Consider the following 16,757-nt stretch of genomic DNA (forward strand, 5'->3'; position numbering starts at 1 on the left):
CGGTGTCGAGTGTCTCTTATTCTGTAGTAGTTTCCCTGTCCTCCTCGCTCCCCCATGGCATACCTGCTCTAGAATGTTTGGGCGCTATATAAAACATCCCACATTCTGAATCGGTCTAATTACTCTCGAGGTGTTATTTAACTGTTTGTCCTACCTTCTGTACGTCGTTCAATTTTTAGGAAAGTCTGTTTTAAAGGGTGCTATGTCCCCTATTGACACTAGGAAGCACAGGGTGGTTTGGTGGGTTGGTGGTCCAGAGTAGTTGGCCTGATGTTCAGGAGACTTTTGCCCGATGGCTTTTGGAACTTCTAAGGGTTATTTCCTACAGTTCGCCATTGTGGGCTGGGAGACCGGCCCCTGAAATTTTTTGAGCTGAGGATGAGATGGGCAGAAGAATGTATTTATCTCACTGTGTTGCCCAGGCTGACCCTAAACTCCTTGGCTCAACTAATCCTTCTGTCTCATCCTCCCAAATTACTGAGACTGTTGATGCGAACCAGTATACCCAGGTAGAAAAATTAATTTGACAATACTGGCAACTAACACAGAAAGATGGGGCAGACTCAAGAGAAGCTGTACTAGTGAAGTCTGTAGGACTGAGCTTTGGATTAAATTCACTGAGCCATATATAAGCACAGAACTGTAGGCTTGTAGTTGAGTGCTGTGCTTAACAAAAATAGGAAAGTCAGGAAGCACAATGGTCTCATAGCAGCAGACACTGAGAAACCCAGCTTGAGAAAGTGGAATCTGAGCTGATGATGGTCTGCTTTGGCTCAGACATCTGGTGAGCAGTTGAAGATGCAGGCTTGTAGCTTGGGAAAAAGGCTGAGGAGGAAGGCAGATAATGGCTGGAGCCTAGAGAGTAAACCTGATAGCCAGTGAAGGGAGCCATGTGAGAAGGAAAGTCTTAAGTACAGATTTTGGTGATGTGAACACTGATGGGTTTTGTCAACCCTTCCTCCCCAGGGCTTCAGTTTATGTAGATTTGTTTAGCCCAGGATATCTCCCTTCCAGGGCTCAGTGGCCTCCTTTCCATGGCTCAGCTTTCTTCTCCTAGTGGAAAAAATGCCCTCCCCCCAAGGAATTACGTGTACTTTTTAATTCACATTTCTTTATTTTTCCTGGAGCCCGACTGTAAAAACATGACATCTCACTACCTTTCCTTTTCCCTTAAATCTGATTTCCTGTCTTTGTGTGACTAATCTGTTCTTAGGGAAGCTAATGGAAGCAGTGAGGATGAAGATAGGACGTGAACAGGAGCAGACAGTGGGCAAACGCAATGTGTCTTCTCCTTGGTTTCAAGAAAGGGAAACTTTGTACTCTTGAAGACAGTGGAGGAGAATCCAGAGGAATGGGGTGGTCGCAGGGGTGGAAGAGACAAGGGAGGAGGTGAGCACGTTGGTAGGTGTGATGTTTGACATCCAGTCTCTGGAGAGAAGGGTGATGAGAACGAAGAATCTAAATACAAAGCTCTGGGAGTTGACAGTCACATGACAAGCGCTGTGGTCATGTTGGCCATTGGCCAACGGAAGGGAGATCCTACTTACATTGGAAGTCAATCAAGAATCATAGCCAAGACCTGAGAGTCAGGCTCCCAGCCCCACCTGACAGTTGTTGGTTTCTTAACTTTTGAAAATCATTTTTAACTTTTTGATTTTTGTTTTTCATTCTTCTATCTACTTGACCCTCATCCCTGCGTGGTGCTCTGTTGTGTTTCATGAAATCTATGTTGCTTCATCTGCTATGACAAATGAAGCAAAAAAAGTCAAGTGACAGACAAACAAGGCTTAAATCACTTGAACAAAAATGATGTTTGGACAGAATATTAGGAAACATGCTGAAATAGGTGGTTATAAATTAAACCCAGGGCTTAGAGGAAAATGTACTGTGCAGAATCCAGATTTAACCACACACGCACACGCACACGCATGCACAGACAGAGATAGGGATCGAGGGAGGGAGGGAGAGAGGGAGAGAGACAGAGACACAGACACAGAGAGAGAATGTGAAAGTAGAGAGGGAGGCAGTAGACCAACAGAAATGGGTGTCTGGGGAGAACAATGGGTGGGCAATTAGGTAAGGTAGAATGATTATATATGTATGTATGTGAAATGCTATAGAAGGAACCCCATTGTTTTGTACGCTAACTAAAAAGAGATAACTGTATCTGAATCCATTTGAATTTGTATTCTGAATCCGCTTGAGCCCAACTGAACACAATGAGAGTATCATAAGGGAACTTATGCTAGGTGAGAAATAGTGGGGGCTCCCGTGGCGGTTGGCAAGAGCTTACATGTGCTGATACACTGTGTGCCCTAATAAAATTTGCCTGAAGATCAGAGGACAGAACAAGTCACTAGATTAAACACAGAGGCCAGGCAGTAGTGGCACATGCCTTTAATCCTGGCACTTGGGAAGCAGATCCATCTGGATCTCTGTGAGTTCAAAGCCACCCTGGATTACATGAAATTGACTCAGTCTAGGAGAGAAACAGAGCCAGGCAGTGGTGGCACACACCTTTAATCCTAATACTTGGGAGTCACACGCCTTTAATTCCAGCACTTGAGATCTCACATCTTTAATACCAGTATTTGGGAAACACACATGCCATTAATCCCAGCACTAGGAAGGAAGTGATGGCTGGGTGGAGAAAGGTATAAAAGATGTGAGGAGACAGGAACTGGAACTTTTCAGGCTGAAGAATCCAGAGATAAGAGGTGGCAGTGGCTTGTTTCTTTGTTTCCTCTGATCTTTCAGCATTTATCCCCAATATCTGGCTCCAGGATTTTTTTTATTATAAGACCATTTTAGAATTTGCGTTACACTTACACTTTCCGCAAAATCAGTATTTGGAATTCCAAACCCTTCACCATGGAGTTCATCTTATTTAACCTTTTACAGATAAGGTGCAGGGGTGAGGGAGCCACATTCAGAGTCAGGGGCATTCGCACAGTCTTAAAGCATTGAGAGGCACAGACCAGTGCTGGGAGAAGGGAGGTCTTGGGTTTGATTAGCAAGAACAGTAATGTCCGCGTATGAAGTAAGAACAGCACCCGGAGAAAATGGCCCTGAGTCCTGCTGCCTCACAAGCCCTTGACTCCACTGAGCTACACCAGCCTTACTTTTGTAATGTTTGATTTTTTCCAAATTTTCTTTGAGTGTTAGAGCCCATTAATTGCTTCCTTATGGCAGCTGCTTATGATTTAAGATTGGTCGTGGGCACATACGGTTTGTTGTTTGGGGCCCAAAGAGACATCATAAAAGACCTGTACTTACAGTCTCACCACAGAAAAATGCCCGGGAAATAATAGCTGTAAAAATTAGTTTTCAACCAAGTAGGGCTGGCTTTGATATTTTAGATTTTGGGTTATGTCCACTCCCTTCTGCTTGGTTTTAATCTTCAATGCACAGCGAAAGGTGTAAAGTCTAAAGCTGTAAATCCACTTATTGCCATAATTCCCAGCCCAGGCTGTGTGGAGTTGGCTGTTACCATAGCCACAGCTCTCCTGCCAATCATTCTTCTTCCATGTTGCGGCTTTGAACCCCAGGAATTCTAGTGTAATTTTGTCTCACACATACACCCAATTCAGTTTGGCAAGAATTAATTGAGCACCTAATCTGTGCTCAGATTGACTGAGCCTAAAGTTCAGTTTGATTTATTAAAAGAATGAGTTTATGAGTTTGGTTTGGGTTTGGTTTTGATTGGCAACGCTCTCAGAGGTACATTATGTTCAATTCAACCTCATCTCCAAACATTGCCACCATCCACACAGGTCGTTTCCTACGGTTCACGCTACCTTTAGGAAGTTCTGTTTGCCGCCTTCTTTCCTCAGGTATCTGAAAAATAATTTTTGCTTTTTGTTTCCCATCAAGCATAATATTTAAAAAGTGTGTTGTTAATAATCACCAACATTGGTAGGCTACACACATGTAAGTTGCTTTGAAGAAGCCAGATCAGCAAGACTAATTGGCCTGCCCAAGATTATACATATACCTCAGAGTTTCATCTAGATGTGTGACTTGAGAACCTGACCACCAAGACCTTTTTATTTCACAGTCTTCATTTTTAAAGTAACACCTCCAAGTTATTCTTGTATTTTCCTTCAACTTTTTGCTGAGATACTTAGAAAAGAGAAATAATAATTACAAACTCACACATTTCATCTATGTTTTTAGGCAGTGCAATTCTATATCAGGAAAAAATAAAGATTTATGTATTACTAGCTCAAGTGACTTGTAAAGTTTAAAGTCTATATGTCAAAAGTAATTTTATTTTAAACTTCATAAAATAGAACAATTAGAGACATCCCCTGAATTATATACATATACACACACATGCTAACAAAACAAAACTTTATGCATGAATTCAAGGTTTGCCTATACATATGAAAGAAAACAGGTTCTCATTTTTATTATGGGGAAATTGGTGCTAAGTCCATTAGACATGTGACTCAGGAGCAGATACATGTACAGAAATATCTACATCTAATTAGCTAGGGTTTCAATTTTTCAAAGAAAGCACTAGATTCTCAATTGTCAGTGTTATTTGCAATGTCATTTTCTGTAGTTTCAGAAATGTACTAAAAATTGCAAGTGTATGGTTTGGGTATGTATCTCACTTCCTCAGAGGCCAATTAAATATACAAGTGTAGTCAGAAGTTTTCCTGTGTCCCAGCAGCATGCATGTGCTGAGACAGAAATGGACAATCAGTACAGTTGAGGCACCATCTTAATTCTACAAGAGACAAATGTTTATCCTGTTTCTTTCCTCCCTGGGAAACTGTAAGCATCAATAAAGCATGTTGTAAGAACTCTTGATCCCACAGAGAGAAGATGTAGTTAAGCCGCCTGGTCTACTGGGGCTGTGCTGTCCTCATGAGAGAACCACTATGTGGAAGGCTAGCATCTTCTCCTTCAAAGATGGGCATTTAAAATATAGGAACCTGTATCAGTTTGCATCTTAAGAAGTACAGAAAGGGAAATGTAGCAAAGACATGCTCTATCAGAAATTAACGTACAAGACGGGTGATATTTTGATCATGGCATAGTGTGGTCACCATGTGCTGAAGATCACAGAATGGTCACTATACAGAGATTGTCCCGCCACGGCTGCTACTATGGATCCATGTGTGCACCTTCTAATGAGTAGAGATAAGTAGACTATCTCCTCTCTCTCTCTCTCTCCTCCCCTCTCCTCCCCTCCTCTCCTCTCCTCTCCCCTCTTCACCTCTCATATCTTCTCCCCTCTCATATCCCCCTGCACTCCCCTTCCTCTTCTTCCCTCCCCTCCCTCTTCTCCTCTCCCTTCCCCTCCCTCTTCTCCCCTCCCCTCCCCTCCCTCTTCCCCTCTCCCTTCCCCTCCCTCTTCTCCCCTCCCCTCCCTCTTCCCCTCCCCCTCCCCTCCCCCTTCTCTCCTCCTCTACCTCTTCTCTCCTCCCCTCCCTCTTCTCCCCTCCCCTCCCTCTTCCCCTCTCCCCTCCCTCTTCCCCTCTCCTTTCTTCTTTCTCTGTGCCCCTCCCATACTGCCATTTCCAATCAAGCCCACTGTAGCAATCAACACTCTAGATTTAAGATGCAACTCCAAATCCAGATTTAAACTATATATGATTCATTTGGCCTTGGAACAGCTCTTCACCTAGATTGAACTAGCTTAGGCCAACGCTTTTCTACAAATTCACTTAGCTTTAAGCTCTCTAAAATTTAGGACTTCTTTAAGTACATGGAGAGTCCATCAGCGGCCCCTCATGTCCAGCCGGTTATCCACTCTTGTTGGTACAACTTCAGAAATGTCTCCCAAATCTAGAACTTTCCTTGTGGCCTCACTGTCTCACCTTATTTCATAACTTTCTCACCACTCACCAGGACCAAGACAACAACTCTCTAAAAACCGCTAGCATCCCACACTCGGGTCCCTTAGAGCAGACACACCTCGTCTTACCACGCTGAAGCTGATGACGGGGTCTGGTCCAGACACCAGAGTGCGACTAACCTGCCTTCTGCAATTCCTCTTCCCTGCTATTCCCTGTTTCCACTCCCAACTCCACATCTGTTCTTCTGTGATGAGCTCCATCTTTCTGTGATAGCACAGTGTCTTCTCACCCTTATACAAGTTCTTTCCTTCTGTCTGAACCCCTTCACATGCCTTGCCTCCCCCTTTATCTCTGGCCAACTTCAAAGAGCCAGTTCTTCCTTTCAACTCCAGCTCTCCTGCTTTCCCTCTTCCCATAATCCTGCAACACAAGATTTATCCCACCCATTGTAGTCATACTAGCATGCTCCTCCTCCAGATGGAGCAAGCACTGACCAGCTGACGGCAATAAATACTTAGAGGACGGAGCCTTTTGTTCTCATAATTCTGCAGTAATGAAAAGATTAATCAGAGTCGTGTTATCTCGCAAGCAAGCCTGAAAAATCAATTTATCTATGATGTTCAAGCGCAGAGGTCACCAGCCCCTCTTCTGTGGTGACTGTCTGCCTGGGGGTCCTAGAACATGTTCCTTTCCCCTCCAACAGAATTTAATTTTTTTTCATGGTTATTAGACTGTTCCCATTTCAAGATAAGTGAAGATTACAGTTAAAAGAATAAAAGGCTGCTGTTGGGACACTCAGCCCCATGACACACTCTTCTCTCTCTCAGCCATGTCTCATTCACTTGAATGTAAATTGAAATGTCATCAGATATTTTCTGAAGATCTTTCATCAGGTGTCTCTTTACTCTTAGTTTTTTTTTAATGGAAATAGGTAATAAGAAACACTAAAACTTCAGCTATTTGGGTAGAAATAGACTTGGGGTTACTAAAGTCAGTTATAAGCCAAGACTCACATGAAGAAGCTGAGACAAACAGAAAAGCAGTGACTATAAATTATGATTTTAAAGCTATTAGAATAGGGGCTAGTTTGCCATGCATGCCATTGACTTTTATCAATACTTTAGTAATAAGTCAGTTACACGCTAACAATTCTAGTAGCAGCTCTCAACCTGTGGGTCATGACTCCTTTGGGGATTACATATCAGATATCCTGCATATCAGTTATTTACATTACTATTCATAACAGCAGCAAAATTACAATTATGAAGCAACAACAAAATAATTTTATGGTTGGGAGTCACTACAACGTGAGGAACTGTAGTAAAGGGTTGCAGCATTAGGAAGGTTAAAAACCCATGTACTGAAGAGTGTTCCCTCTTGAGTGTAATGATAGACAAGCACTTTATTAGCTTATTTCAGTGTTTATGTAACTAAGGCTGATTGTACAAAAAAAATTAGAAATGATAGTTCTATTTATAAATGGGCCTTATGCAGCATTCCAGACAGGTGACAGACATGCCCCCCGAAGCCTTACACAAAGCTGTGACCCACAGCTAGTCCTACACGTTTCTTTTATGTTGACCTCAGCTTTGATTTAGCAGCAAATGTGACTTCTACTGGTTACCTTACCATCATTGATACTGCCCTAAATATTATTTTGTTAAATGTAGTATAGTTGCAACAGAAAAATGCTGTTTACAGATACTCTCAAGTTAAAGCTAATGAAATGGCTCAGTGGTTAAGTTCATTGGCTGCTCTTGCAAAGGACCCAGGTTCAGTTCCCAGCACCCACAGCAGATCACAAGTGTCCATAATGTGGGCACCAGGCACACATGTGGTGCATATACATACATGCAGGAAAACACTCCACATAAAATAAAATTCTTTTGAACAAACCTTCATCAGTGAAATGATTAGAGCCATTAATTTGTATTGTTGCTTCTCTCTTAGTTAGTGCTAATGAGGGTTTTTAAAACCATTTGTATAGATCAGACAAAAATGAGCTCATGACCCAACCTGAACTGGAAAGGTTAGATATCAGGGAAATTTCTTGTGCTGTAATATTTTGACTTGGAAAAGCAGCATGGCTCCTAAAGTTAGAAACACTGCCCTGTCTTTGCGCAGCCTTGGTGCAGGGGGGAGGGGTTTGGACCTGCCTCAACTGAATGTACTAGGCTCTGCTGACTCCCCATGGGAGACCTTGCCTTGGAAGAGGTGGGAATGGGGGGGGGGTTGGGTTGGGGGGAAGGCTGGGGCACAAGGGAATCTGTGGTTGGTATGTAAAATGAATAGAAAAATCTCTTAATAATAATAATAATAATAATAATAATAATAATAATAATAAAAATAAAAGAAACACTGCCCTGTGTCATAGCCCACTTGGTTCATCGGATCGAACCCATCTTTTCAGGGAAGACACCCAATTTAGAAAGAACAGGATTTCAGCTGCAGTAGAAGAAAACATATCCTTTGTCATCCCTGAGCACAGGAGTGGGGTGGGGGTGGGGGCATGTCCCAAGCAGCCACCACAGCTGTGTGTAGAGGGTGACCTTGGCTTTGCTGCTGTCTTTAGCTTGGCAGGTGCAGGACGCCATGCTGTCTGCTCAGAAACACCACTTTTGAGCAGCAGTATTTGCTGCTCACTTTTTGATGCAGATTTTCGTGTGTTCGGGAATTAGGCATCCTACCCAGGCCACTCTGGCTCTAGTCAACACGTGTGGGTTTGACAGTGGCCATTGGATTTCTAGAAGATTCCTTTCTGCTCCCATTGTAAGGGGATTTCAAGCAGGCTTTGACACTAGTTATGCCACAGAACTGAACAAAGTGCCTTTAGAGTGTCCAGCCTCAGAGATCTCACTAGAAAAGCGAGATTATGAAGAGGGGAAATGAGAGGCAAGGGTAGAGTCTGGGGAGGGTTCACAGTAACAGCTGACTTGGAGGTACTCTAGGAGTCATTGTTACTTAACCTCAATGAAGTGTTTAACTTTAGAAATACACTCTTTAGGGGGTTGGGGATTTAACTAAGCAGTAGAGTGCTTGCCTATCAAGCACAAGGCCCTGAGTTCAGTCCTCAGCTCTGAAAGAAAAAAGAAATACACTATTTAGCTTTGTTGGAGGTAGACAGCACATTTTTCTAGATCGGCCTCTTCTGCCATATCCTTTAAGCATGGGTTAGAACAGTGATAAACTTTAAATAGACTTTGAAAACAGCTTGTGAATATACTCCTTCAATCAGGGCTGGACTCTCCGCTGCCTTGCTTGAACATTGAGAGTAGGTTCTTCTCGTTCCTCTCCCCCTTAGCTCTCCAGTGCTCTACCAAAAATAACAGCCAACCTTTACAACATTAGTATCACAAATATCCTTTGCTTTAGTGTCTTATTCCTCACTGTTTTAATAATGGGTATATTAAACATTCACTGAAAACGTATAAAATAGAAATCTCCTAACGTCCCTCTAATCATTGACAAAACTATCTGGAAGATAAAGCGGAAATGATTTTATGAAGGGAATTGTAGTATCTGAGCCCTGTCTCCTGCTACCTGCTCTGCCTTTTCTTTTCTTTCTCCTCATTTAGAACCTACACCCTTAGCGCTGGTGTCTGTGGTAGTGGGATGGATATGCAGCGGGGGCCATTTCAGAAGTTGCATGTTGAGGGCAGGCACCAGACAAGTGGGTGGTTCTGAGAATCAAGTTCCACGTCTTTGCTCCATGGTCTTGGTATTTAAAGTCATGCCGAATGAATTAAAATCCTGGACAGCTCATTCTAAGAGGCCTCACAGAGGAAAGATCTGACTTTCATTTTGGCCTCTCTTAAAGGATTATCATAATTCTTCATTGCATTTGGGGGAAGATTAAATGTAACAACAACTCACAGTTCCTTGTTGATGAGAAAATATGCAAACTACGAGACATGATGTTGTCGTTGGTTTCAGAATAACCTCACAAATCTTACCAAAAAGGCATGTTACCTACACAACAAAGATAGCCAGCCACATGGTACATAAAATCAGTGCCAGTGAATTTGGATGCAAATATAAAACAGACAATGATAAAGTTGTTGCTCTAGAATAAGCAGATGCATCTCTTTGTGATGTAGAAATGGTAGAGATTTCTTTAGTGGGACACAAAGATAACTGTGGAGAGTACAGGGCATCAGTGCTGCTAATCTGTGGCTGACACTGAGCAGAAAGTGACATTTTTGTTGGAGCAGGAGTCCTGTGTTCCTCCCAGCAGTAATGTAGCCCCTTCTAATAGACCCTTAGCCTTACTTCCTGCCCAGGCTTGTTCTTGTGTCCTGGCCCCACTATAAATGGAGATCATGGAGATAATTCTGAAACATTCTAGTTTCTTAGGCTGTGCTGAACCACAAAATATGACTTCATTATCAAGAATTAGAATAGACAGCATAATTTATGCCTCTAGAAATAGTATTTCTTACTGGAAGAATAGACAGGCTCTCAACAACAAGGAATTCCTACAAGGAAACGTTATGTATACATGTGGTCACCTGATTTATGAGAAAGGTAACACAGTACCACAATGGGGAAAAGATGCCATTTTCAGTTAACAGTGTTCAGTTAACGTGATAACCACCTGGGGACAAAAAGCATCCTGACTTCACCTCCCGTAAAATCAGTTCTCCATGAAGTCACACTCAAATATGAAGATGCAATAATAAACCTTTTCAGTTATAAAATAAACAGACAGATCGCCTCATGATGTACAATAGCTATAGATTTCTTTAGCCGACTACAGGCATAACAATAAAGAGAAAAACATTGTACTGACGTTTATCAAAATTAGCAATATCTATTCATTGAAGATGCCCCAGTAGGAACTGGGGATGTGGCTCAGTAGTAGAGCATTTACATAGATTCTCAAGGCCCTGAGTTCAAGACCCAGCACTACCACCACCTAACCAAACAACAGTAAAAACAGCAAAGAACATCTCAACAGAATGTAAAAGCAGAACAAAGCATGGGAAAATATATACCTAATAAATACAGATAGCAAACAACACATTCAGAATACATTAGGATTTCTAAATCTCTGTATATGCTTATATGTGGCATATAATGTATAATAAATTCTAACAGATCAATGGGATAATTTAGTGAAACAAAGGCAAACGCTGATAATTCTTTATAAAAAGAATGTAAAATATTGAATAGGTCATTAAAAGGGTGTTCAATTGATCACTAGGAAACTATAAAATAAAGTTAAATTACTATATCCTACAAAAACAAGATTAAAAATGAGAAAAATATCAAGCATTAGAGATCTGAAACATACTGAAGCTGAGCATAGAAATTATAGGTGCCACATTGGGAAACCACTTAGAAGTATCTACTACAGTGAAAACGAATGTACTCTTTTACCTTCCTTAGATACAGACCCAACAGAAATGCACACTGGTGTTTCACCCAAACAGTTACATTAAGGTGTTCATAGCAGCAATTTATAACGCCTAGCGTCAAATTACCGTCAACAGCAGGATGAGCAAATAAGTCACATACAGAATTTTATAAAGCAGTAAGAACAAGTCTATGGCTACGTGTAAAATTATAGATGAATTTCACAAGTGTTGAACAAAACGTGCCAGACATATGCTATATGATTTCCTTTAGATAAAGAGTGAAGGCTGGTAAATTCTGCTATTAGAGTTCAAAGGAGGACTATTGGTGTAGGCTATTAACACAGATCAGAGCAGGAGCTCCTGTCTTGTTAGTACTATACTGCTGCTTTAGCTCGGGTATACTGAGTTTTCACAAATTCTTTAGCACATTTGATACCTATGATATCAATGATACCTTCCCAGTGACCTACTAGTTTCTTTTCCTAATTATAATACAATTATAATTTAGAAACTAAAGTTCTTTGAGAAACCTGTTAACAACTATGGCTCTCTGCATTTCACATAAATCTTTCAATTGACCTGGTAGGTTTATTCAGATCCTTTTAAATCTAATATTTTCTCTTTTTTTTTTTTCCAGGGTCCCCCTGGTCCAAAAGGTGATAAGGTGAGAAAATGCATTCATGAAATTAATTTACCCGAAATCAATATTGGCATGATCTGTGGTATTTGTTTAGACTGTTTTACTAAGCATTACATATAGATTGTAGATAACGCTTTTATCTTATTTTGCTCTTCTACAGGGAGAACAAGGTGATCAGGGGCCTCGGGTAAGTTACGCACTTGTTGTCTTGGGTGGGAAATGATTGTCCCGCTCAAAACATCCTAACTATCCTTACTTACCCTTTGCACTGCATGATTTAGTAACAGCTGATAATTGACAACCCACCCATAAGCAGAAAATACCTTACTAATGAATATGTGTGTCCTGTGCATTATCGTAGCTTGATTACAAATAGAACATTCTACAGTCAATGAAGCCATCCAGCAGCCACCTTTCCAGTGACTGTTGGGGTCTTTAGATGTGTGCACGTTGTTTTGCAACATAAAGGCCATGTGGTGTTCTCTTGAATTTGGCATTTCCCTCTGATGAAACTTCTCGTGCTATTGCATAAATATGTTCTAGCATAGATAAAAAATACTATTGCATTTTACATACTTATCCTTCCTTGGAAGTTTGAATAACACTTGTTTGGATTTCTTGTTTCTCCAGATTTGTAAGGCAGATAAAAGGTGTAACACGATTTACACTGTGGGTGGAGGGCCGTTTCTTCTCTGTCCCAATGTGGCCCCTTCGACCATCACAACCCATGGCAAATGCTTTGTTGTTGCCTTGGTAGTGCCAAGTCCTTGGGTTCACATCTGTGCCTCATTACTCAAATGTTCAGACATACTGTTCCAATGATGTAGTGGCTCTGTTCAGACATACCTCTCAATTTTCTCATGTCACTACGCACAAAAGCGAGGATTTGGTTGAAGAGAGGATTTTTTTTTTTTTTTACAGTGGAAACACACATTTAAAATATTCAGGTTGAAAGCAGAAACTATGGAGGTCTATCTGTAAACTATACTGTAATTATTGAATTTATGAATAGTGCAGAAGGTTTTTGGTTTTTTTTTTTCAAAATACATAGTTGATGCAGATGGGAAAGTTTACCTCATGCTCCTTAGTGCTGGATGAAGGTGCCTGGATTCACTTTCCTTCAACGATGATACCTCGGAGCAGGCAGGGTCCTCCTGACAGTTATACTAGTTAATGACGGCCTCCAAACTAAGCGCTCATCATCAGTGGTCCGGGAGATTGAGCAGCACGATATCTACTGTCATGGGTGGGAACGGAATGGACCCCATAGCCTCAGATGATGAGATGGGAGCCCCTTGATCTGTGGGTGGTGATATTTCACATGGCTGGTCTCCCTGCATTGAGTATCATGTCTTTCTACACCCGGTATCAGAATCCCTCAGCTTAGCCTCTCCATGTAAGAGGGAAAGTCCCCATTCTGAGAAGTGTTCCTTTGGCAGAGGAAGTGCGGGGGCGGTTCACAGCCTAGCTGTCATCAGTCAATGCTGTCTTCTTTCCCAGAAAGGTGTGTTGGCTTTCATCGTTACTAAAAGTGATGATTGATTAGAAAGCGAGGCCAAATTTCCAAGGTGAAACCTGACACCACCTGAAATCCACGTCGTTTCACGTTGCATTACAAACTAAGTCTTGGACCAGGAGCCGAGGGGGTTTGGCCAAAGTTCACGGACTACTTTGACAAACCCAGACAGCCTTTCATACAGATTTCAGCCAGTTTTCACACTGACTGGGGCCAAGTTTCACACAATTCAGGGGCCATTTAGCGTTTTCGGTGGAAAGTGGCAAGAACTGGTCTTGTTTTCTCACGGCATGCTAAGTGTCCTGGAAGACACATGCAAACACAATGGGACCCCGTGCTTCAGGAGTCCTACCTGAAGATCAACAGGTCATTTATCGAGTTCTAGAATTGTGTAAGCATTCCTTTGTAGTCATATCTGATTAGCATATTAATCCAGAAATTTATCATATAAAAGGGAGCAAAGGAAGAGCCCATACTTTGAGAGGAAAGTAAGTCAAAACTGAGAAGTCTTGAGTTGTGAAGGAAATTGATTGCCATGTCTTCTACATAGACACAGTGTTCCAGCTAATGTTTATTGGAGGGCCTCTTGCTTTCTTACTTAGTTACACACTGCGCTGGGCTCAAACTCATGATGACTATTGTTTTGTTTTGTTTAAATAACATAGAGTCTGTGTTTGCCTCTTTTGTTTTGCCACAGATTTAGACCCCTATGTTGTTCCATTTGTTTCAAATGATTTGTTTCTTTGCATCATTTCTGCTCTGACCCTCCACTATCACTTGTATTCTTTATCGAGCTTTACATTACAGTATCAACAGTGTTTTTCCTAAATATGAAATCCCCCTCGTTCTGTTTCTCCGAATAGCAAAGCAGTATAGTAAGCCGCAACATGTAAACCAAAGTAGGAGGGGGGAAAAAAAGTCTAGAAACTTAGAATGCAAAACTGGTTTTGAAGTCTTGAACATCCATCAAGGCACATGCACCGAGCATTGCCATGTTCAACTTGGCTTAATGTGATGGAGACCATGAATGGATCCCCTTCTTTCTCCCCACCTCGCCTCCCACCAAATTCAAGCTACTGTTATCTCACGTAGTCTTCCAATTCATCTTGTCTCCACTCTTGACCCTGATGCATTTTCTGCCAAGCAGCCAGAGAGATCGTTTTCCTTTGTAAATTAGGTCATGTTACTCTTGGCATAAGGCCCTTAAGAGAAGTACTCTCTACTGTGTAGGCTCCTTTGGACCTTCAAGGTAGGCCTTTGCCATCTCGTTTCACACAGTTCTTCTCTGCCCACCACCTTCTAGCCACAACTTTCTGCATGCTCCCAGACCTCCACACCACCTGCAAGCACAGCTCAATAGCATTTCTGCTTGCCCTTTCTTCTCTGACTTTCTTGTCCTCAGCTCTTATCATGGACTGAGATCTCATCTCAGATTTTACGGTCAGAGTAAGACTTCCCCCACTGCCCATTCAGAGACTGAGGTGATCCTGGGTTGTTTAATTGACTTGCTTCTTGCTTGATGGCTATAAAGAGTGTGCTTTTCCCCATAGAACATAAGAAGGAGGACTTGATACGTCTGTGCTGGGTTTTGTACAAACTGTCCTTCCACTGCCGCCTCCAAGAAGCACATGCTCTCAGGGCCCCACTAAGAACACTGTGGTTGTATATTGTACCCCTTAAATGGTTACCCAAAGAGAAGCTGGGGGAGTAAAAATCCTTCCATGTTCAAGTGTCACTGGGCAGTCTTGGCTATACAGTAAGGTCAAGATCAGCCAAGGACACATCAGAAACTGCCTCAAACAAACATTGGACACTTTAGTTGAGGTAATTTGAGCTCTGGCTTGGTAAGTGATCTCTCTTTTGAAAATATACAAAAAACAAAATATTACACCTTCCAGGGAGTGAAATACTATAAAAAATTATATACATGGAAAGTAAATGAATTCCTTTAAAGAACAGCTACATTTCATTTGCTAAGAGCATATTAAAGATTGAAAGGTATCAGACTGACTTTTTTTTTTAATTAAAGCTACATTATGGGACCTGTAGAATGTCTAGCAAGCTTGGCATTAGGAAGTCACTAAAGGTTTCTGAGTTCCTCATTGATGTGTGACATCACTAGACTGTTGGGTGTAAGTACCAAACATCTTTCATAAAAGTCTGCTGGGTTGCAGTGCCCGCCCCCCCCCCCCCCACACACACACAGAGAATGGAATTGAAAGAAACTTAGAATTGAGAGAGCAAACAGAGCCAGGAAGTGGTGGCACATGCCTTTAATCCCAGCACTGGGGAGGCAGAGGCAGGTGGATCTCTGTGAGTTCAAGGCCAGCCTGGTCTACAGAATGAGTTCCAGGACAGGCTCCAAAGCCACACAGAGAAACCCTGTCCCCCCAAAAAAAATTTAAAATATATAGATAGATAGATAGAGATAGAGATAGAGATAGAGAGATAGAGAGATAGAGATAGAGATAGATAGAGATAGATAGAGATAGATAGATAGAGAGAGAGAGAGAGAGAGAGAGAGAGAGAGAGAGAGAGAGAGAGAGAGCGAGCGCAAACAGGAAAATTCCGTCAGTTACCCAAGACAAGGGCGTAAGAATCTAGGCCTTAAAGATGCTGTCTGTTCTTGATAGAGAGGTCAGTAGAAGCTGTGAGATGCTCTGCCTAGAATATCAGCTGTATCTGGAGGGAAAGGACCACATAGGTAAGAAGTTCTCCAGTGAGGTGCTGTACTTAGATTGCTGAGGAGGAGACCCAAAAGGATGCACCAAACCAAGGCACACAGCTCCTCCTTTCCCATGGGATCTGGAGTATGTTGTTTATTTTTCTCATATAAATATAGAAAGCAGTTGATGGTGTTCATTACATAACTCCATGGTATTGCTATGAAGGTCTCTGTGACTCTTATTCCTTTCTCTTATATTTGAAGGAGCATTCATGCATAGACATCCACCAGCTCTGCTTTTATATTAACACAAAAGATAAAGCCCGCATCAAGAAAACAAAATTTCTCCCATAAATTTCATAGACTTCTGCTTGTATCTCATTGCTCAGGCTGTGTCACATCGTTATCCTGAAGCTGGGAGGAACAGCTAGTATATAAACATTTGGGAAAATGCCAAGTGAAAACCAGGGCCTCTGAAGGGAAAAGCAGGGATGCCACTAGCTGAAGAGAATTGATGAAAAGAAAGATTAACGCAGAGGGCCAGGGATAGATTCAAGCTGTATGTGGGTTTGTGTCCAGGACCAAGGACCATGGATAGAATGAGGCTAGGTTAGTTTTTTCAATTATGTCTTTTGTTTTTTGAAATTATAATATTACCACATCATTTCCCCTTCCCTGCCCTCCCTTCAAATCCTCCCCATCCTTGTTTTGTTTTCCAAATTCATGGTCTCTTTTTTCATTAGTTGCTGTTACACACACACACACACAC

At 41.8% G+C, this 16,757-nt stretch overlaps 1 protein-coding gene across 1 annotated transcript in view; it reads left to right on the top strand.

Moving 5' to 3' along the window:
• Col25a1 (collagen type XXV alpha 1 chain) overlaps nt 1-16,757 on the top strand; it is a 391,109-nt gene that overhangs the window by 244,170 nt on the left and 130,182 nt on the right. Inside the window, exons 6-7 of the mRNA XM_059266229.1 lie at nt 11,805-11,831; nt 11,968-11,994. Of these exons, the coding sequence (XP_059122212.1) occupies nt 11,805-11,831; nt 11,968-11,994 (54 nt within the window). The remainder of the gene's footprint in view (nt 1-11,804; nt 11,832-11,967; nt 11,995-16,757) is intronic.

Source organism: Peromyscus eremicus, chromosome 6 (genome assembly GCF_949786415.1).
Source record: "Peromyscus eremicus chromosome 6, PerEre_H2_v1, whole genome shotgun sequence".
NCBI lineage: Eukaryota > Metazoa > Chordata > Mammalia > Rodentia > Cricetidae > Peromyscus > Peromyscus eremicus.